At 35.7% G+C, this 23,081-nt stretch overlaps 1 protein-coding gene across 2 annotated transcripts in view; it reads right to left on the minus strand.

The window, feature by feature from the left end:
* Positions 1 to 23,081, minus strand: part of Spata16 (spermatogenesis associated 16) — a 239,033-nt gene that overhangs the window by 129,781 nt on the left and 86,171 nt on the right. For both annotated transcript variants that reach the window (XM_070041296.1, XM_070041298.1), the window contains exon 3: positions 10,769 to 10,914. In XM_070041296.1, the coding sequence (XP_069897397.1) occupies positions 10,769 to 10,914 (146 nt within the window). The remainder of the gene's footprint in view (positions 1 to 10,768; positions 10,915 to 23,081) is intronic.

Below are 23,081 nucleotides of genomic sequence, written 5' to 3' on the forward strand. Positions count from 1 at the left end.
AGGCAGGGCTATTTCCCTGTTGATTAATTAATGAATCAAACTCTTCTATAGCAAAAATATGTTTAATATAGGTAAATAGATGTCATCTAGAGAATGCAATTTGGCCAGGCTAAGGGAAGGTGATGTGATTTCAGAACCCTCCCACTGCAGGAGGTTCAAGAAGGGCCCAAGCTTCCTTTTCTGCTTTTATTGTGTCTTAAAACTTTTCTCCTTTTAGCCAGGCATGATGGCATAGTCGTGGCATATGGAAACTGAGGTTGGAGGATCAACTGAGACCAGAAATGTGTGAGACCACCTTAGGTAATATGGCCAAGAGCTTCAACTGCAGCATTAGTCACCATAGCCAAGCTATAGAGTCAGCCCAGAACACCCCCTCAACGGACAAGTGATTAAGAAATGTGGTATACATACACAAAGGAATTTTACTCATGTATTGGAAAGAATAATATTCTACCATTTGTAAAGAAATGGAAAGACCTGGAAAAAATTCCGTTCAGTGACAAAGATTGCATGGTTTTTGCTCATGGAGAAGTTAGAATTAGCTCATAAACGAATAAATACATACATTAGGTGGGTGGTATGCAACTTTGTGCAGATGTATTAACTGAAATATGGTAGATTCAAGGGAGGGCTTAAGTAGTATAATTTCTTAGAAAGACAGTCAAAGTTCAACAAAATGGATACCAGGAAAGGGGCGATCAAAAGGGGTGAGAAGGGAACGGTGGGGAGAGTGGAAGATGAATGAAAGAGAGAAGGGCAGGGGATAATGTAGTCAAGAACCCAATGTGTATGCTACAAAATCCAGATGAGTGAGGAAAGGAGCAGGTTAAAGGGATGGGTGAAAATATTGAAAAAATGACACTGATCAAGACTCCTGGGGCTGCGAAGGTGGCTCAGTGGTAGAGTGGTTGCCTTGCATGCATGAGGCCCTGGGTTTGGCTAGGAACCACATACACACCACGTAAGTAGAAAAAGGCAGAAGTGGTGCCGTGGTTCAAGTGGTAGAGCACTAGCCTTGAGCTAAAGAGCTGAGGGACAGTGCCCAGACCCAGAGTTTAGGCCCCACGACCAACCAAAATAGAAAAAAAAAAGACTCACCAATCAGTAAACCGTCATTAAATGCAACTCCTTTGTACAAATACGTAAAGGTAATGAACTATTGTTAAAATATTTTCATCTCTTTTTAAACAGTCCTTTTCTTCTTCTTCCTCTTTTTCCTTCTTCTTTTCCAGAATTTTCTAGCAAGATGTCTCAGCCATCTGAGTCCTTTTTCTCCTGTTCTTACTAAGCTATTCAAATGATGACTTGAAGACGTACAGCTGTGTGCACCATATTGGGACCCATTTTAGTTTTTTTTCAGAATTGATTTGCCTTAATATGTATTGTTCCTTTTTCCTGCTTTTTCTCTAAAGAAGGCTATGTGTATACATTGCAAAGCTGTTTTTATTAATTCAAAGGATAGTCAAAGTCTTCTGTGGTCAGGAAAGGAAGTTGGTGGAGGACGTGTGTGCAAGTGGAATGTTGGTATTTAAGCATTGTAGATGTCTGTAATGTCATTACATGTACATCTGCAGGAGGAAAGCAAGGCTTTCCAGAACATTCGGCAAAACCAGGCTGGATGACTATGGGGACAGCATTTACCACACTTTTATTCATGCTCAGGTCTGCATAGCAGTTCCTTCAGATTTTCAAGATGGTGTGATTAAAAAAATCATTTTTCAGAGTGGAATGAGATAACTGCCAGGTTTTTGGGGGAGAATTTTTTTTATTATAAGTAGTTGTACAAAGGGGTTGCCATTCACCAAAGCAGTTTATACATACAGTGTATCTTGATCAATGTCACTCTTTCAATCTTTGTCAATGATTATTTTATTTTATTTTTTTTAGGAAGAAAACTGACTGTGGTATCACAGATGTTATGGATGCCTTATTCCTACCTGTGAAGTGGGAATAAGAAAACTACATCATGAAGTTCTTGAAAGGATTAAGCCAGGTTTTATATAAGTCTTATTCTTACTTGCCTTTGGTAGGCATTCATAGGATGCTTTCTTTGTTCTCTGCCTGAGAATGTGTGTGTGTGCGTGTGCTGTTACTGATACTCAGGGCCTCATACTCTTGCTTAGATTTTTTTTTTTTAACTCAAGGCTGGTGCTTGAGCCACACCTTTACTTCTGGTTTTTGCTGGTTTATTGGAGGTAAGTCTCATAAGCTTTCCTGCCTGGGCTGGCTTTGAACTGTGGTCCTCAGATCTCAGTCTCCTGAATAAGTAAGATTGCAGGTGTGAGCCACTGGAACCCAGCCTGAGAAAGGTTTCTTTGTAAGTGCTTAACTTTTTAAGTGGTTGTTCCTTGCAATGTGGTTCAGTAAACACACTATTTGCTCTTCTGTAGCAATTGTCATGTTAATTCTAGGGTTTAAAGAAAAACTTGAAGTATTCAATGTCATCTTCAGTAAAAAATAACTATCTAATCTATCATCTAAGTATTTTTTTCTTTTTAATACTTCAGTTAGAGCTTAAGACCTTGTGTTTACTGAGCAGGCACTTCACCACTTGAGCCATACCTTTAACCCTCTTTGCTTTAGTTACTTTATAAATAAGATTTCACATTTATGCTCAGACTGGCCTTGGCCACAATTACTTTATTTACAATGGCTGCAAAGCTGGGATGACAGGCATGTACCATCATGCCAAGCTATTTGCTGGAATTTGGTGAACATTTTTCCTGGGCTGGACTCAAACCACAATCCTCCTGATCTCAGCCTCCTGAGTAAATAGGATTTATGTTATCAACCACCACATCTGACTTTTAGTAATATTTTTATGGTACTGGAGCTTGAACTCAGGGGTTTGTGCTTGCTAAGTAGGTACAAAATCATTCAAATCATGCCCCCAGTTTTGGGAGAATCTTTTTATATAGGTAGATTCATTTTAATGGATAAACAATAACAAAAGGCAGAGACATCCATACAGTATTTAATGTACCTAATTCTTTGAAAAAGCCAAATGTATAACTTTCCATAAGTATAGACACTTGCAAGATAGTACAAACATATGTTGCTATTATTTCATTTAACTGAAAGGAGAATCAGTAAGTCAGGAAGCAGTAGAAATTTTTCTAGCTAGCAGGAATTTTTTATAGTTGATGAAAATGAGTATAAACAATGTAGATGTTTATGAATGAATGGTAATATCATTAAAACAATTGCCTATGTGTTTTTCCAAAGAAAGATACCATAAGTTCTTTTTTTTCTCTGTCTGATACCTCCCTCCCTCCCTCCCTCCTTCCCTCCCTCCCTCCTTCCCTCCTTCCCTTCCTTCCTTCCTTCCTTCCTTCCTTCCTTCCTTCCTTCCTTCCTTCCTTCCTTCCTTCCTTCCATTTTTTCTTTTCTTTCTTGATATGTAGATATATATCTATCTTTATATATAGCTCTTACATAATTTATAGAGAGGTGTCATATATTTATGCATATATAAAATCATATGCCATGGGTCATTGGTGGCTATGCTTGCAATCTTAGCTACCCTGGAGCCTGAGATCTGAGGATCATAGTTTGAAGCCAGGAAAAATCTATAACTAAAAAAAAATATATATATATATATATAACTAAAAATATATAACTAAATATATAACTAAAACTAAAAATCTTCAACTAACCACTAACAAAACAAAGCAAAACAAAACAAAACAAAACAAAAAACTGAGTGTAGCTGTTGCTCAAGTGGTATTAGCCTTGAGTGGAAAAGCTCAGGGACAGTTCCTGGGCTCTGAGTTCAAGCCACAGAACTTGCACACTGGCACACACACAGGCACACACACACAACCACACACTCATACTTGTGTTCCCAATTATTATGCTTCATCAGTAATACTAGCCTTGTTGCTTAGCAACCTGTATATCTGTGCATACCAAGAAAGTGGAGACATGTTGAATTGAAACTACTTTGCACAGCTACTTACAGTCCGAGAGAGAGCGAGAACGAGAGCAAAGAGCGAGCAAGTGAGCGAGCGAGCGAGAGAGAGAGAGAGAGAGAGAGAGAGAGAGAGAGAGAGAGAGAGGGAAGGAGAGAGACAGAGAAACAGAAAGAGAGAGGGAGAGAGGCGGGGGGAGTAGAGATTGGCACCAGCAACATCACCTTTTGTTTTAGTATAGTATTTGGCTTTGTTTAGTTTCCTCTAGAAGCTTTAGAATTAAAAAATTTTTTTTTCTGATGCTATAGACCTACTGAAATTAATGGCCAGGTTTTAATCATTGAGTAATAATAACAAAGAAAACATTGCGTTTAAAATATCTAACTTTTTGAGATCTGCAACAAATCTGTAGAATTCATATTACTTCTATAACAACTAATTCAATCTATAACTTATGAGGTTTTGTAGTGCTATCAGCTGATATAACTGGGGAACATTTTAATAGTCAATATTAGAGAATGACACTTCAAAAATTGTATTTTCATAGACAGTGCCAAAGTATCTACTTTGTTGATTATCTATTACATTTGCAAAGAATATTTTAAAATAGTTATCATTATGAAAATACAAAGTTTATTAATACCAGTGAAAACAACCTGTTTGCTATTAATGGTAGAATCGAAATAAGATATGAGCCTGGTATCTTTTGAGATTCAGAAACGGTAGTTTATTTGAATTTCAGAGGGAAAAAATAGAGGCAGCAAAGTTATTTCTGCAAGCCAAGGATAATAAATGTTGAAGTTTTTCATTTGTTTCATTATTTTTGACCCATAAGTCAAAAATACATCAATTACTTTCCAACTATTCAGGAGGATTTTCTAGTTATTAAACATGATTGGACTTCTTATGTAATTCCATTGTGTTAATATTTCAAAAGTTTTGAAATTTCATTCATCATATTTTATCTCTGGTAATATTCCTTTTTGTGAAATCTACTTTGGTAGTAACATAGAAGAGTTTAATGGAATTTTTTTTCTGTTTTATGGTGTATATGTATATATGTATCTTTCACTTGATGTTCTCTGTAAATAACGTGTAGTGAAATCATGACAGTTGCTGTGAAACTGGAAAGTTTAAACAATATATCATGCTTAATGTAATTATCAATATGATTTGAGTTCTCTATTTTGTGATTGCTTCCTAGTACCCCATCTATTATTTTGTTCTCTTCAGTCTTCTTTCTTGATTTATTTTCAATTATGTAAATATTAAATAAATTAAAGCCCTTTACTGGCTTCCTAGGTATATTTAAAATATTTATTATTATTATTATTTCTAGTAGTTGTACAGAGGGATTTCAATTCAACACTAAATACATTTTTATTCTTAATGGTTACTCTAGACATTATAAGAAATATCTTTCATTTATCACAGCATATTTGAAGTTAATATTGTGTTATATCTTCTAAACACCTCAGTGTAGTAAAGTTAGCAGGTCATTGTGGTATTATAGCTCTCTTATATCAAAACACACACTTATTTTTTCTAATATTGTTACTTTAGACAATTTTGCAAAATGGTGTTATTTTCAGCAGAAGCACTCATCTTTAAAAAGGTTTTTGAGGGAGAAAAACAGTCATTTAGATTTACTCAAGCATTTGTTATTCTGGTGCTGCTCAATTATTAATGCAGATCCAAGTTTCAATTTATTGCAATTTCTTGAAATATGAAATATCTCTCAGCATTCTAATTATGCAGTTTTACTTGGGAATAACCTTTCAACTGTAATTTTATGAATTTCTAAATTTTGATCTTGTGTTTTAGTAATATTTTGCTGAAATGGCAATTCTGGCTTCACACTTTTCTTTCAACAGTTGTTCCATTAGTTTTTGAAATCCATAATTTCCAATGGAAAGTTGTCTGTAGTCTTCAGCACCATTCTCTTGCCTGTGCCCCACTTCTCTGGCTACTATCATAGCTTCTCTTCCTCTTGGTATAGTTTAAATATAGTTCTCTGTATATTTTCCCCAGTTGGGGCTACTGGATTTTCTTATTTAAAAAGTAACAAAATTGGGAAATTTAATAGATTTGTTTTGCTCTTATTCTCCTTCCCTTTCTCTGGGAATTCAATCATATATATGCAATGTTGCTTATTACTAATCCTTGAAGACAGGACACTAACATATGGATAAACTTGTTAAAATCTCTTTCTCCTTATATTCATGTTGAGTAATTTTTATTGATTTGCCCTCAACTTCTCTAACCTTTTCTTTAACAGTTTCCAATCTGATGTTAGTCAATCAGTGCTTCTGAAGTGTCAGATATTTTGTTAATCTATGAGTAGCATTTATTTTATTCTTGTCTATAATTTTGACTGTTTCTGTTTAGTCTCATCTCCTCATAATTATAACATTATTTTACCTTAAGGTCCTTGAATATATAATATTTTCATGGCATTGTTAAAATCTTTCCTAATAATTCCAATAGGGTCAACTTGGGATCTATATGAATGGGCTGATTATTTTTGTAAGTAGTCTCATTTTCATACTTTTTTGCATGTGTAGTGATTTTTAACTATAAGCTGGACATCATAGATGAAATTTTCTAAGGAAACTAGATTTATGATATCCTCCCTGAGAAAATGTCAGGATTTTTCTGTTAGAGAACTAAATAGCAGATACTCTTGTTCTAATCAAGATTAGTTTTAAGCCATTGCTGGAACAGGTCTACTTTAGCTCTCAAGCCAAAGTGTGGCCCTTATATTTAGTTATTTTTTAATTTTTGTTGGTCTTGGGGCTTGAACTCTGGGTCTAGGCGCTGTTCCTCAGCTCTCTACCACTTGGCCACAGAGTCACTTCTGGTGGTTTATTGGATATAAAAGTCTCACTGACTTTCCTGCCCAGACTGGCTTCGAACGGTGATCTTCAGATCTCAGCCTCCTAAGTAGCTAAGATTATAGGTATGAGCCACCAGTGTCTGGCTAGGTGTGGCCCTTTCTATAGGTCATGCTCCTACCCTTCAACATGACATTTCTTAGACTTTATTATGGTCCAAAAGCATCTCCTACCATCATTGGCTGTCCAGTATTTCTGTATAGCAATTCCTGCTGCATGGAATTTCCCTCCTTACATGCCTGTCTTGGACTTTGGCTAGGAGCCTGGTCAGATTGTGCCACTGTGCTTCTGTGCAGCCTTGACCTCTTCAGTCATTTGCTTGAAAATAACAGCATAGCTGGTGGTCAGCTCTTCAAATCTATATCCCTTCCTTTCAGGAAGACCGTATTTCAACTTGGCCTCCATAATTAGGGTATGAAAATAAAATCAGTAAAAAGCTGAGACAGTGGTGGAGCTCACTACGGATAATTCCTTTCTTTCAAAGTTCAGTGCTTGTCTGAAAATTGTCTAATGCTTGAAAAACAGTTTGTTCATCTATTTTGCCCAGTTCTGCAAAAGTTGTTTGCAGCAGTAACCCAGGTTCATCAGTAACAGCAATTCTGTCATGGATAGAATTTAAAAAAATCCATGGATCCATATATAATTTTCAAAAAATAATAATATTTCTGAAATAGGGCCAATTATTATAACCAAAAGTTACAGAAATGAAGCTCAGGCTAAGTTGTGAGTAGGAGTCAGATTTCAGTCTCTGTGCTTCTACATTATGAAATTATATTTTTCTTCACAATATTGATCAAAGTCTGTACTTATCTCATGCTTTTACTAATACTAAAGTACTTTTTGCTTTTGTTTTGTACTTCTGTTGGTATCTTGTGTATTTCAGTTTATAACTACTAGCCTGAGGTCCAACCCAGAAACAGCCTTCTGTTATTTTCTCAATGAAAAATGATTGTATGTCGCTATCATAGAACAGTGTTAAAAATAGCAGCTTTCCACATACTTGGAACTTAAAACTTCGATTTCATATTGCCTGCCACCTTGTGGCAGCAATTTGGCAAGAAGAACTACAACTGGGGAATACAGAGGAAGAGTCATGGAAAGAGTTCCAGCAAGCTTTGTGTTTTTGAGGAGGCAAGTGTAACTAGGAACCCATCTCAGGAATGTTCAAATCTCTACTGAAAAACAGTGGCCCTAGTCTGATTCAGGAGAGAGCTCATGTCTTGACTGGTGAGTCTACATCTCACTTTTGGCTGAAGTGAAAAATGATATCTCTATTTGTATTCTTGTATTCATTACAAGCAAAAAGTGATTTTTGATAACAATTGTGTCTAGGGCTTTGTGTCACTCGTTATTTAACTGACAATACATGCTGATTGATTCCCAAATGTATCTTTGTTGATCTATAAACTGGAAAGTTATGGTTCTTGTAGTCTTCTACATGACAAAACAGTGTGTATTCATTCTTATCAGAAGCAAACCTACAACGGTAATTTTTAAGCTAATTTGTGTGTTAACAAGATGCCTAAAGATATGCAGTAGACCTTACATTTACATGAAATTAAAGAGAGGATGCTTCAGCAAATGCAAATAAATGCAAAAAAGGAATATTTTAATTTCAAACCATGATTAGTTATCAACCATGACAATGTAGCTGTAATACAAAAGCATAATTTGGCATTCAATGTATAACTAATGGTTGTTGCTATTTATAGTCTAAGTATCCTGATTAATTAATTAATTTTGCAAAATGTATTTATTGATTATATTTCAGACTTTGTTTTAAAATCTGGGATCTGGTAAAATGTTTTCATATGAAAATCATATACACTGACTTTTATAGTACTGCATCATGACAAGCCCAGTAAAATGATTTATTTCTCTTGGTGCATTATTAATTGTATGAATTGACTGTTTAACCTCTATCGATTTGCATTTCTTACTTAATGCTCAACCTACAAGCAAGAATTATTTTTTCCATAGAAAGAGGTATATGAAATTTAATAGTATTATAATAGAGAAGAACATACTATTATTCATCATGATATTTTTTTCCCTCTGAATACATTTCAAGGTCTTGAAACAGCACCCAGTTTTAAAACAGAAAATTTCTTATTCTAAACAGTAAGTCTACTAACTATGCATTTTATTTATTGGTCTTATATTTGATTAATGGTGGGATTCTTGATTCTTCATTGCTACTGCCATTTTTTTAAATAAAAGAATTGACTTTTTTCATGATCATGCAAGTTGAAACACTTATTAAATATAATTTCTATTAGTAAATATGATTAAAAACCCACCCATCTGCACATTCAGAACTATAGTATTTTCCCTAAAATGTAGGTCATATTGGAAGCCCTTTTTAATGTCTGCTGAAAATCATGGAGAAGATGAAATATAATTTATTTCCATGTGTCTGAATTAATTATTGTTTATAAATCCCTTTCCATTTACTGATCTAGTCTCAGTTTTCACTGGCTTTTCCATTTTTTTGGGCTCCCAAATTAACCTAGGAGCCCAGACGTTGCAATATTTTTGACATACTGAAATACAAGCTATCTTTCCCCTACTGCCTCTTTCAAATGGAAATAGAGTAAAATTCTTTGACAGACCATGTATCCTGATACTGGGTTGGAAACTATGATTGTATAAAATATTTCTAGATACATTAGAGAAGGCAGAAGTTCCCTTTGGTGTCAAAGAGAATCTGTGTTTAGATTATATCGTTTATATTTAAGGTGGAGAATTTCTTTCAAGCAAGTTATCTTGTGAATTTCAAACTGATTTTGCCAGTCAAGTCCAGTCACTGTTAGAGCTGTGAAACTTCTTGGGTAGAAGTTTCATATCCTAGTGGTTGTGGGTTTGTAAAGGACTTCTGCTGTGTTAGCAGACCTCCACCTACATATGGGTCTTCATATAACTGACAATTATGGATTCCAGCGGCTACAAGCAAGCAAGGCATTAGGTTTTCATATTCATATTAGTTTCACTATTTGTATCCAAAAGGAAGTATAAGGTTGTAAAAACAGGAAATAGCAACACAAAAATTAGAGGTAAGTTGCTCTAGGTCAAACAGGAGGAGTTGAGGCATTATAATTTGAAGGAAAGGAATAGATGAAAGGCATGCAATTTATTGAATTTCTCTTTGATACAGGCTAAAATTAAGAACAAAACCTCTAGGAGATAGGACAGGGATGGGTACAGTTTGTGTGTGTGTGTGTGTGTGTGTGTGTGTGTGTGTGTGTGTGTGTGTGTGTGTGTGTGTACCAGTCCTGGGACTTGAACTCGGGGACTAGGCATGTTTCTTGAGCTTTTTTGCTCATGGTTAGCACTCTTCCACATGAGCCATAACTTGCTGATTAATTGGAGTTCAGAGTCTCAGAGATTCTTGCACAGGCTAGCTAGGATTGCAAGTGTGAGCCTACAGTGTCTGTCTAAGTACATATTTTTATAGATGAAAAGGTAGGTCAGGTAAATTCTACAACGCATTGTGGTAACACAATGACAACACTCACTGGGAGGATGTAAATACCGAAAAGGAATCTTTAAGGGTGCTCATACCCTTTGGATCAGCTATGGTATCTCACCAAATAAGCCATACTCTTCTAACATGTGCTTCCTTCTAGCATTCCTCATCTCTTCCAAAGTTTTGGAAATCCTTCTTACCGATCAATACCACATCCCTTCTTCATCTCCTCTATAGCAATTTGCTACCACAATTGCCTGCCATTTTCATTTGTTCTGGATTATGAAGCATTGTTAAATGTTTCTTCCATTTTGTTTTGTGGCTCTCTTCTGTGTGTCCCTGATTTGCCTGGCTTTATACCAACAAAGCAGTACATAAATAGTTTGTCTCATCATTCATTTAAAATGAAACAGATGGTGATCAGGGAGGCTTAGACAGTGCCCTCTGCTTTTTGGTTGGCGGGCTTTAGCACTTTTTTTTTTTTTTTTTTTTTTTACCTGTGGGCGTGATTCAGGGCAAGGTCGGGCTTCCTCATTCGTAGATAGCAGGTGACAAGCTTTGTCTCAATGAAACTTGCCACGCTTGCTATATCTTCAGCAGATGCTTCAAAGGGTTTGCCTAGAGCAGCCCCTTTGCTGCAAAGCTTAATAGAAAAACAAACAAAAAAAACCCAATACGTTAATTCTCCTAATGATATGGTCAGCTAATCTATCTTTTAAAGAAGCAAAACATATACATGCCCATAAACTTTCTCACAACTCTAAGTAAAATATTAACATTTTGATTGTGCCAAATAAATTGTTCCTGGACATTATTGTGTAACTATAAGTGATGCTTTTTACTGTAAAATGTTTCTTATAAAATATTTTTATGGTATGATAGATTTTAAAGTAGTGTCATTTGCTAGGAATGGTGGTTTCAAAAATAAAGCATACAATAAGCAGATATTAACGGAAAACTAGGCATAAATCATATTAAATACCAGTGCTTTTATGAAAACCCAGCTGAGCAATGATGTAGCACACTATCAAGTTTGATTTAATATAATAAGGGGTATCGGAAGTAAACTCCCAGGAACCATTAACATGATCGGTGATTAATTTTGAGTCTGAATCATATTCTCTAGGATGATATCGAAGGAAAAGAAGTGAAAATTTATTAGGATTTATTGGCAGTGGCCACAGTATCTGAAAAGCATGGCAAGAATGTGGAATTCTTAATAAAAATTCCAGGAAGTCAATGGTTTCTGGGCAACACAGATAAACTGTAGAAAAAGAAAATAATTAATTTTTTGGGAGAACCCCAAACATTAAAAAGTGTCTATAATATAACAAGAGTGGATCAGCTTGCCCCTACCCTGAGTTTAATTTTCTACTTCTTTTCTTGGGGTTAAGATGGATGGAACTGAATTCAGTTCACTGACCCCATGAAGATTCTTCCTTTGCTCTATTTTACCTCTGTTGTTGTCTATGCTGGGGAAAATATTCTCATTGGAAATAATAATACTTGAAGTTACCACTTACACACATTTAATATAAAATGTCTGGTGTTCTACCTGTTATTTGTTTAAATTATATGATTTTACATCTTTTTCCCTTACAAGATAATGTGTTGAGACTAGCTTATCCTTTACATGAACACTATGATAAATCATAAATTTCAATATGCAATGTGGTTAATGACAGTGACTACCTTTTGTTCTAAAATGTGGTTGTCTCCATAGTCTTATCCAAAACAAAAACAAGCTGGAAAAGAATTTCGAATCAAGATATTCAAATATATATTTGTATATATTTACATATATATTTATATATATTTGAATATATTGGATATATATGTGAATATATATTGAATATATATATTCAGTATATCAGTTACCTGATGCTATAATCTTTTTCTTTGGGAATCCTGATAATTCTGTAGATTTATGTTGTTCCTAAAAGCTCTTTGCAAGTTGGATGAGTGGGAAATATTACTTCATCCATTTAGTAAATAAATTGTTGTTAATCATTTAACTATGATTTGCTAGGCAAAATTGCTGTCTTCACATTTTAATGAGTTAATTAAGCTTCCCTATACATTAGCTGATGCATTTTTCTGCTTTCTTTCTATTCTTTACCTGTTTCTTTTGGTATGTTCTTTACCTGTTTCTTTTGGTATGTTAATATTTTTCTTGTTAATTTTATTATCTGTTTAAATATATAAGCTATTATCTCTATTTTGTTATATATATACATCTATATGTATATGTATACATATACATATAGATGTATATATGTATATGAATGCATATGTATAAATATAAATACAGATGTATATATATAAATATAAAATATATAAACATATTTATAGAACATATATAAAATATAAAGGTATTATGTATATATGTATAAATACAGGACCTTTACCCCTGAATTATCCTTTATAAAGGATCAGCTTTTATGAAGGCTTTCAGAAAACACAGCATTAACTATTCCTGTCAACTATTTGAAGACAGAAACTGAAGACTATTTGTAGAAAGAAGATACCATGGGAATTACCCCAGTCAATGCTAACTAAATGTGAGTGTTTCATGGAGATTTCTTGATGAGACTGGCAATAAGAGAGAGAAAACATTTAACACAGATTTAGCAGTGATTCCTTGAGAGTTTGACTTCAGAAATGTCAGTGTGCTTGTACACAGATGTTGAGATATAATTGTAGAAAACATTACAGTTTGGACATGTCAGCTTGGAACTGTATTTCCTCTCTGCTACTAATTTTATCCCTCAGAACCCAGAAATAGCTAAATCAAATTTTGTAAATCAAAAGCATGGAGTAATTAGTAGAAATTATATATCATAATTTATTCTCATAGAATTAAAATTATAGATTAAACTTTCCTACTTTAATCAGCATACCCCAAGCTTTAATAGTAAACAATATAAAATCTTAAGCAAACAAGAACAAAGTCCCCTTTAGTATATGTGTTTTGCTCCTTTCTGTCCATGTTTCTCTCTAATTAGCTGGTATACACAAGCCTTTCTTTCTCAGACATTTTTTGTTGTTGTTCTAGTCCTAAGGGCTTGGACTCAGGGCTTTTCTGCTCACTGCTGGTGCTCTACCACTTGAGCCATAGCTCTGTTTCTGTCTTTTTTGTTGGGTAGTTGGAGATAAGAGTCTTGTGGCCTTTATTTGCCTGGGTTGGCGTTGAACCTCAGTCCTCAGATCTCAGCATCCTGAGTAACTAGGATTATAGGTATGACCCACCAATGTCCAGCTTCTTCAGCACTTTCTCTTGAATGGATTTTTAAGCCATTCAGGGAATTGGGGAGTAGCTTCTATGAGGACATTCAAATCCTTCATGGCAACAGGAAGTTGACCTTCAGACTTTATAATATTAAACACTTCGTCTATAAACCCTGAGAGAAAGTGAAGAATGTCTGATGGCCTAAAGCCTGCAATAGTCTCTACTTTTATGAGATCCAAGGCCAGAAAAGGAATAAAAATGATCAATCTTAACACAAATGAGAATACTTCATGAAACCAAACTATTAGACAGCAGTGAAAGACAAGATAAATTTTCTATTCAGATTAAAAGGGGGAGGTAGAAAGTCTGCTGGGTAGGTTTTATGTGTATTTGTGATGATCTTGCTTTATCAATCACATATTGTAAGGTTGAAAACTTCACTGATTTTTATCAAAAATTGCTTTAGTTGCTGTTTTCCAAAGCAGTACATCTTTGAAATAAGCTTTGCCGTAAGACAAGCTGTAATAAAAAGATGTAGGGGTTAAAAGCAGAATTACAGGTCCATATAGATAGAACTCTGGCAGCTGGATCTTGAAAAACATTCCAGATATTTTACTGAATTTTACAGTTTACAGGCAGACATGGTCACAGCACTGACAAGTTCATTCTCGAGAACACAAAGGGACTTTGATGTGGTGTGAATTGTTGAAATGTAGACAGGGCAACTATATCCAACTTACATTTGTCTTAAAAATATACTCTTTAAAAATCAAAAGGAAATGTACTCATTACCTGATTATGTAACTATAACCCCTCTGTACATCACCTTCACAATAAAGTTTTTTTAAAAAAGAAAAAAAATTAAAATCTACATATAAAAAAATTTTTAGTGAAATAAATCACAGAACCAAGGGAATAAAATCTTTACATAACATAAAGTAGAATATCACTGGGGAGACTTTGAATTAGTAAAAACTTATTTTTTATTACAAAAAGTTCTAAAATGTTTCTGAATAAGCTGTAGAAAAATTGAAAGGTAAATGCAATAAAATATCTTAGAAGCTAAAATATCTTGAGAAGCTAAATATTTATGTAAGATTTCCAATAGTAAATTAGAATCATAATCTCACATTTTAATTAGAAGGTATATATTTGGCAAAAACATTAGATAATTTTTGAATTACCTAGTATTTAATAATATAACTTATATAATCTAATCTAATCTATAATAATTTAATTTTAATAATATATACTATACAATGGAACAATATAATTATTACAATATATACTATTATTTAATATATAATATAACAATACAGCGCATATTATGAGTATATAATAAAAGTATATTGTAATTATTATAATACAATTATAATATAATTATGTGGTATAATTATATCATTATTATATCAATCAATATTTCTAATTGATAGTGAGATAATTGTACTTTAGAGTTAATACTTTTTCTTAGACTACTTAGAATTCTCTTAAGTAACAAATGTGAAATCTATACAAAAATTTTCAAGGGTTGTTTAAAAAGAGATTAAAAACATCAAAGCACAATAATCACAGAAATAATGTTATAATGAAGTATTCTTTTTTCTTCCTGCTAGTCCTGGGGCTTGAACTCAGGGCTTGCAGGCTATCCTTTAGAGTCTTTTGCTCAAGGCTAGCGCTCTACCACTTGAGCCACAGGACCATTTCTGGATTTTTTGAGTAGGTTTTGGAGGTAAGAGACTCATAGCCTTCCCTGCCCAAGCCAGCTTTGAACAATGATGCTCAGATCTCAGCCTTTTGTGTAGCTAGGATTACAGTGGGGGCCAGGAGAGCCCAGTTGCAGTTGTATTCTTAAAAATGTTACCATACATCGGAAGGGATGGGAAGGGGAAACAAAGGAGGAGGCTGCAATGCTTGATAAGAAATGTACTCATTATCTTGCCCATGTAATTGTAACCCCTCTGTACAGTATGTTCACAAATAATAAAAATATAAAAAAATGTTACCATACAGTGTGTGTGTGTGTGTGTGTGTGTGTGTGTGTGTGTGTGTGTGTGTGTGTGTGTGCAGATACTGGGACTTGAACTCAGGACCTGGGCGCTGTCCCCTGGCTTTTCTGCTCAAGATAAGCACTTTACATCTGAGCCACAGCTCCATATCTGGCTTTTTAATGGTTAACTGGAGATGAGAGTCTCATGGATTTTCCTGCCTGATTTGGCTTTGGACAACAGTTATCAGGGCTTAGCCTCCTGTGGAGCTAGGACTACAGGCATGCCACTGGTACCTGACCACATTTTACTTTTATTTGGGTTAGATTTTATTTTGCTAAGTATTTTTTTGCCTTTTCAGATACTTATTTATACACAGTACACCTAGGATGTAATTTTGAGGAATCCTTGAAGATTTTGAAAGAACAATAAATCTTGAAAAACATGACATGAGTTGGGTTATCAAGTATCTACAAATACAGACATATATCATCATTGATCAGTAATTTTTTTTTTTTTGGGTCCGGTCGTGGGGCCTGAACTCTGGGCCTGGGCGCTGTTCCTCAGCTCTTCAGCTCAAGGCTAGCGCTCTACCACTTGAGCCACAGCACCACTTCTGGCTTTTTTTCTTTTTGCTTATGTGGTGCTGAGGAATCGAACCCAGGGCCTCAGGCATGCAAGGCAAGCGCTCTACCCCTGAGCCACCTTCCCAGCCTTGATCAGTAATTTTAAAACTTTCATCTTGCTTTTTAAGATTCCAAAGAGTCATGAAGACAAAGAAAAAGCTGTCTACAATTCTATTTCTGGATATAATAGTCATTTTCGGCACATTTATTTCTATACATTTATGATTCTGTATCATAAAAGGATATGCTATATATAAAGGTAAAGTTATCTATCTTTTGCTTTGCACACACTTTGCTTTCCCTATTTTATCTGAAAATTAGGACATGTTAATTAAAATACACATTCATGCTATCTTTGTAGATAAGGGTTTCAATATCCCCCTTTCAGAAAATAATGGAAATATTAAATCAGTAAAGACACTCAAATATGTTGGCAGAAATGTGATCTAAACAACATCATCATCCATCTGTATGTAAGTCACACACACACACACACACACACACACACACACACACACACACACACACACACACACACACACACACACACCATTTCACTCAACAAGAGCATAATACACATTTTTCTCAAGTGCCCATGGAAAAGTTTCTGCAAGTTTTCTCAAATGCCCATGGACAATTTCCTTCATCTTAAAACGAACTATAGTAAATTGAGAACAACTGAAAGGAGCCTGAGCTTGTTCTCTGACCATAACAGAATGAAAACACGAGTATAAAGCCCTAAAAGAATCAGGTTTGAATGAGGGACAGACACAGTGTTATTTTACTGCGAAGGATATACAGAAGGCAAAAACAAAACATAGTTGACATCTGTAATCACCAGAGAAAGGCAAATGAAGACAGGTGTGCCTGTACCCTGTCAGAATAACTAGAGTGAACCAGGGACGTCCCAAGCTGACCAGGTGAGCCAGCAGATCCCTTGTGGGCTGTGGACAGGGGGTATATAGTACAGCCACTGTGGAAATGTCTCAACGTCTTCAAGAGCTAAGCATGTAACTTCCATACATTCCTGGACAAGTACTCCAGAGAAAGACTCACCAAAAAACCACTGGAGAATCTTTTGATAACTCACTTCAAACCAGCCCCAGACTGAGTGGAAACAGTCTAGAATGTTGTCCAGTGAGCAGGTGAGTAAGCAAACTGGTTCATTCTGTACTGTGGAGCTTTACTCAGGAATAAAACAGAGAGGAAAACGAAAACAGTGATGTCTGCAATAAGTTGAATGAATATTTAGGAAACATGCCTAGTGGAAAAAAGGAGTCAATTCCCAAAGCAAAATTATGTATGATTACCAAGCACAAGCAAAGGAATGGAAAACAGATCTGTGACTGCCACGTGTTAGTGCCGCGAAGAGTGCTATGTGTGCCTTTTGGTGGTACTGGATTTTGAACTTCAGGCCTCATGTTTGTTGACAAGTGTTCAACCACTAAGCAATGCCTCTAGTCCTCTTTTGCCCTAGTTATTTTCGAGATAGGATCTTACTTCCTGTCCAGGGATGTGGTTGAACTGTGATCTGCCTATTTCAAGCTTCATCTGTAGCTAGGATGACCGGCATTTGCCATTGTACCTAGTGATGGATTCAGAGGGGAATCTCACAAACTTTTCTGCTTGAGCTGACCTCAAACAACAATCCTTCCATTCTTAGCCTCCCAAGTACTTAGGGCTACAGGTGTGGCCAGTACCAGTTGAATGATGCAAGGAAGATTTCCTTGTATTGATAAGACTCTAATGTTCCTGAACTTTGGTGAGGGGATATACAGATTTACACATAATACAACTGCACTGAAATAATACACACACATACACACCACCACCACCACAGCCACCAACAGCAGCCCAAGAAAAACTGGAGAAAATTTGAAAAAGTAGTTTGTGTCGCTGGTAGTTCTCTAGTTGTGACACTATGTTAAGGTTTGAAGCTTGTGGCCCAAAGGAAGGTGCATGGTTGTACATGGGGTGTCTATGCGTTACAAGTGCATGTTGATCTATACTCACTTCAACAAATTTAACTAAGAACAAATCATGTTAGAACTTTATCCTTTGCTGTCTTTTTAAATTTAGGATAATTGTAGTTATTGGAATAGAGAACAGATTTGTGAGAACTGGAGTTTGGATAAGTCAGATCCAAGGAAAAGAATTCTGTAAGATTTCACCCAAATTACAGACTGATTTCTGCAATTTCTATAATAAGAGATGACTCGTAATGAAGGCTGCTGGTTGGAAGGTTCACTCATAAGCCACTAAGAAAGCATCTAGGTGAGTGTCTCCCCATTCTCATAATTGGGCTCTGTTATTTTAGGATATTTGTTATGAGATAAGGATTGTATTTAGAGATAATCATAGGGCAGGGAAAATCCTTTTGCACAACAATCTGATCCTTTTCCTTTTTTGTTGTTGTTAATTACCCTTCCACTAGCTAGCCTCCACTTCCAAGAATTTTTTTTCCAAAAGGAATATACGTAGTTGGAAACTTCTAAACTTATGAGTAGCTGAGAAAGTGTTTTTACTGGCATGTAAGCATAATTGAGTATATATTTCTTGAGGCATAACCATTTTCACTGTGCAATTCTAGGTTTTCTTGGTTTTGTGTTTTTCTCTTTTGGGGCTTGAACTCAGAGCCTTGGCACTATTCCTGAACACTTTTTCTCAAGGCTAGTACTCTACCACTTGAAGCCATAGCACCACTTTCTGTTTTCTGGTGGTTAATTGGAGATAAGAGTCTCATAGCCTTTCCTGCCCAGGATGCCTTTGAATTGTGACCCTCAGATCTCAGCATCCTGAGTAACTAGGATTACAGGTGTGAGCCACCAGTGCCTGGCTTCCTAGTTCTTCTTTCCATCCTGGTGCTTACCAAATACATAAGAAAACTGTGATCTTTTTGGTGATCCCAGACATCATTTAGAATAATTTCTTATGCTGCAACTATTTAGTTTGTTGTTGTTCTTTTAGTTCACAATTACTGACATGAGTCCAGGTAGGTCCCATTTTCAACTGTGTTGTTTGGATAAATTCTTTTGTTTGCATATTTAAGTATTATTTCCAACTTAGAACATTTCCTTTAGTTGGATCTTTGGCTACGGTTCCCATTCCAATAGCAGTGTTTTACTTTCTTAAAATAGTAATTCTATGGCAGTCCTGGGGTTGGAACTCAGGGCTTCATGCTTGATAGACAGGTGCTCCACCATTTATGAGGGTAGGGCCTCATGTTTATACTAGGTCAGCTGGCACTCTAATCCTCCTATTTATTCTTCCTGCCATAGCTGGGATGACAAGCATGCCCAATATGCTCAGCTTTTTACTGGTTGATGTGGGGTCTTCCAGATCTTCCAGATCTCTACCTTTTTAATAGATAGGACCATAGCCATGAACCACCATGCCTTGCTTAAAATAATGCTTTTCGTTCATCCTTCCTACTAGGGTATCTGACATATTTTTCTATTCCTTCCTTCCTTCCTTCCTTCCTTCCTTCCTTCCTTCCTTCCTTCCTTCCTTCCTTCCTTCCTTTCTTCTTTTCTTCCTTTTTTTTGCCAGTCCTGGGGCTTGAACTTGGGGCTGGGGCTCTGTCCCTGAGCCTCTCTGTGTTCAAATCTGTAGCTTTACCACTTGAGCCACAACTCAATTCAATTCCACTTCCAGCTTTTTTCTGTTTACGTGGTATTGAGGAATTGAATCCAGGGTTTCATGCATGCTAGGCAAGCACTCTACCACTAAGCCACATTCCCAGCCCTGACATATTTTTCTTGTCTCTGCATTTTAGAAAAAGATTTCAAGATTATATGATACAGTGCTGGCATTGTTTTCTGAATTAAGCCTATACTTCTATGTAAAATCAATAAAATCAATTGATACAAACACTGATTAGATATAAACATTGATTAGATACAAACATTGGTATGTAATGTTTTGAGTCTCGATTGCTCTTTTCTTTTCTTTTTTTTTTTGGGGGGGGGGGTTGTGGAGTCTGAACTCTGGGCCGGGGCGCTGTCCCTCAGCTCTTCAGCTCAAGGCTAACACTCTACCACTTGGGCCACAGAGCCACTCCTGGGTTTTTCTGCTTATATGGTGCTAAGGAATTGAACTCAGGGCCTCATGCATGCAAGGCAAGCACTTTACCACTGAGCCATCTTGATTGCTTTTCCTAAGCATCACTATAGGAAGTATTATATTCATGTTATTTTTTTTGTTTTTGTTTTTTGCAGATGACAAGATTGGGCTCCGAGAACTTAACGTAATAACCTGTTCAGGCCACTGAGCTAGCAGTGATTTTTTTTTTCTAACAGTCTGGCCCTCTAGTTGGTGCCTTTAATCAGTTCAGTAGGGCTATGCAGTCATTCTGTGACCTTCCAACCCACAACTGGTTAAAGACATGGATGAGTTAATACATGATAAGCTAAGTGCTTCTAATGAGAAAGTTGGAAACAAACAGTCCAACATGGAAATACCACATCTGTTGGATCTTACAATAAAAAAATAGGTTGTATATTTTGTTTTATTTTAACTTCTGTTTTAGTAACTCATTTTCACGACATTTAATAAAGTATAGGTCCATAAAAGATCAGGAAAACCACAACCAAAGAGAACTGTAGTACTTCTCATACAGTGAAAAAAAACCTACTCAAGTTAGGAATTTAGATAATTCATAATGCATAAAGAAGAAAAATATTATATTAAAGTGGAAACTTTAATATAATTTTAATACAACCTTACATACAACTTAGATACAACTTTAATACAGCTTTGACACAATGCTGGCTATAGATCTAATGTATGAAAATACGTATGTGACTCTCAGTTCATCCATTAACCAAAGTGACATTATAATTATCATTATCCATACAATTCTGCAACCTGTTTTTTGTTTGTTTCTATGGGCATTGTAGACATTTCTATGTTAGTGAATATAAAGACATTCATGTACATATAATGTGTATGTACACATATAGTATGTATATATTTATGTCACTACTTTGGCAATCCATGTGATCTTCTAAGACCCCCTTACTCAATACTTCCTCCACTGGGAAGTTTTCCAAGTGCCATTGAAATCTTGGCAGACCTGAGGTTTGAACACAGGGCTTTATGCTTGCTAGGCAAGCACTCTACCAGTTGAGCTATGCCCACCAGAGAGACACTGAAATCTCAATGTCATAAGTAGCATATATTAATCTAGACTTGTACACACATTGTTGTTTCCATCCATTCATTTCTGTATCATGTACTCTTCCATAGTGGGATGGTTGAGGCAGGGACACACATCAAAAGAACATGTCAGAAGGTGTGGCGTGCACAAACTCTGCAGACAAGCCTTATTCTTATACCCCACAAAGTATCAAAGGGCTTGGTCTCTATTTCACTTATACTAGTTATTGGCAATATGTTCATCTACTTACTGTTTCCTATTCTGACTGAAATCTTAATTTGATGACTCATTTAACCTCTGAGGTTTTATGCATATTGGGTATTCATTTGTTTGCTAACAAATTTTATTCATTTTTACATTAGGCAACTCTAATTTAAATTTCTTTTGCTTTTTTTTTATTGTGTGGAAGAATTGGGGTTTGAACTCAGGGCTTCAGGCTTGCTAGGAAGACCGAGAGTTGAACCACTGCCCTAGTCCCATACTGTTTTGGTTTTTATTGGTTTATTTTTATTTAACAAATATGTAATTTGATTTTCTTCCAAATATGTAATGCGTTGTGAGTTATATTTATCACGTTTCCGTGTCAGGCTTATGCTCGCTTTGTGAGGCAGGCTGGAAAGATTCCATTCTTTTTCACTGCTCAGGAAGATTTTGAAATAAACAGTAGAAAAGAATCTGCACTCAACTCTCTTCACCTCCTTCCCCCTCCTCCCGGTTAATTATTATTCTGCCTAAGTTTTCAGTGTTTTGCATCCAGCTTGTTAATTTTTGTTTTCCTACAAAATCACTAATTTAATCCAGAGGCCGTTATTAGAGTGGAACATGTTTTCTCTTTAGAACAGCTCAAATACTGTGCTCTAGTGGTCAACCTTCTCTGGCTCAATCCCAGCACTACGTAGTTTTGTTTACTCTTTCCCTCCCTCCCTTTCTCCCTCTTTCTTTCTTTAGTTGCCTTTCTTCCTTTCCTTCCTTCCTTCCTTCTCTCTTTCTCATTCGTTCGTTCGTTCGTTCATTCGTTCGTTCCTTCCTTCCTTCCCTTTCTCTCTTCCTTTCTGTTTATGTGCTGGTAGTGGGGCTTGAATTCAGGGCATCATGCTCTCACCTATTTTTTTTCTACTCAAGGTTGGTGCTCTACCACTTGAGCTGCACCTCCACTTCTGGCTTTTTGCTGATTAATTGGAGATGGACTTTGCTGCTCAGGCTAGGTTTGAACATGATCTTCAAATCTCAGCCTTCTGAGTAGCATGGGTGACAGGCTTGAGCCACCAGAGCCTGGCTGTTTTGCTTATTTCTTCCCCATAATTGTCAGGGGGTTGATGATTTTGTTTTCTCTGAGAGTAACAAGCTCTTAGGTTCAAGTGTTAATTCTCCTATTCTTTATAATTTACTATTTTTTGCCTTTTTCTCAACTTATTTTTTCCTTCTTTTTTTCCCCTTAGGGTTGGAGGACATTATTTTTTTAGTTACTTTAATATCACATGTTGTAATTTTTCATATGTTTGTTTTATAACTCTGGGTTTCACTTCTAGAAAAAAATGATACTTTTCATTTCTGTCTCTTTGATAAACGCTCATTAAGAGCATGTGGGCTGGTTATTGTTTAAGACTTTACCCTATGCTTCCCTTCGATATTTACAAAGCTACTCCTTTGGTATACCATATTTGTTTTATTTTAATGAGTATTTCATAATGTATAGACTGTCTTCATAGTTTACATTTGTAGTTTGTGTTTTCACTACTTTGTTGTTGTTTATTCCTATAGGCTTATTTATCTGCCATGGTCTCATCTTGTTTATTGGTCTCAGACTGAACT

The sequence above is a fragment of the Dipodomys merriami genome, unplaced genomic scaffold (assembly GCF_024711535.1).
Source record: "Dipodomys merriami isolate MVZ:Mamm:240054 unplaced genomic scaffold, mDipMer1.0.p SCAF_306, whole genome shotgun sequence".
NCBI classification, from domain to species: domain Eukaryota; kingdom Metazoa; phylum Chordata; class Mammalia; order Rodentia; family Heteromyidae; genus Dipodomys; species Dipodomys merriami.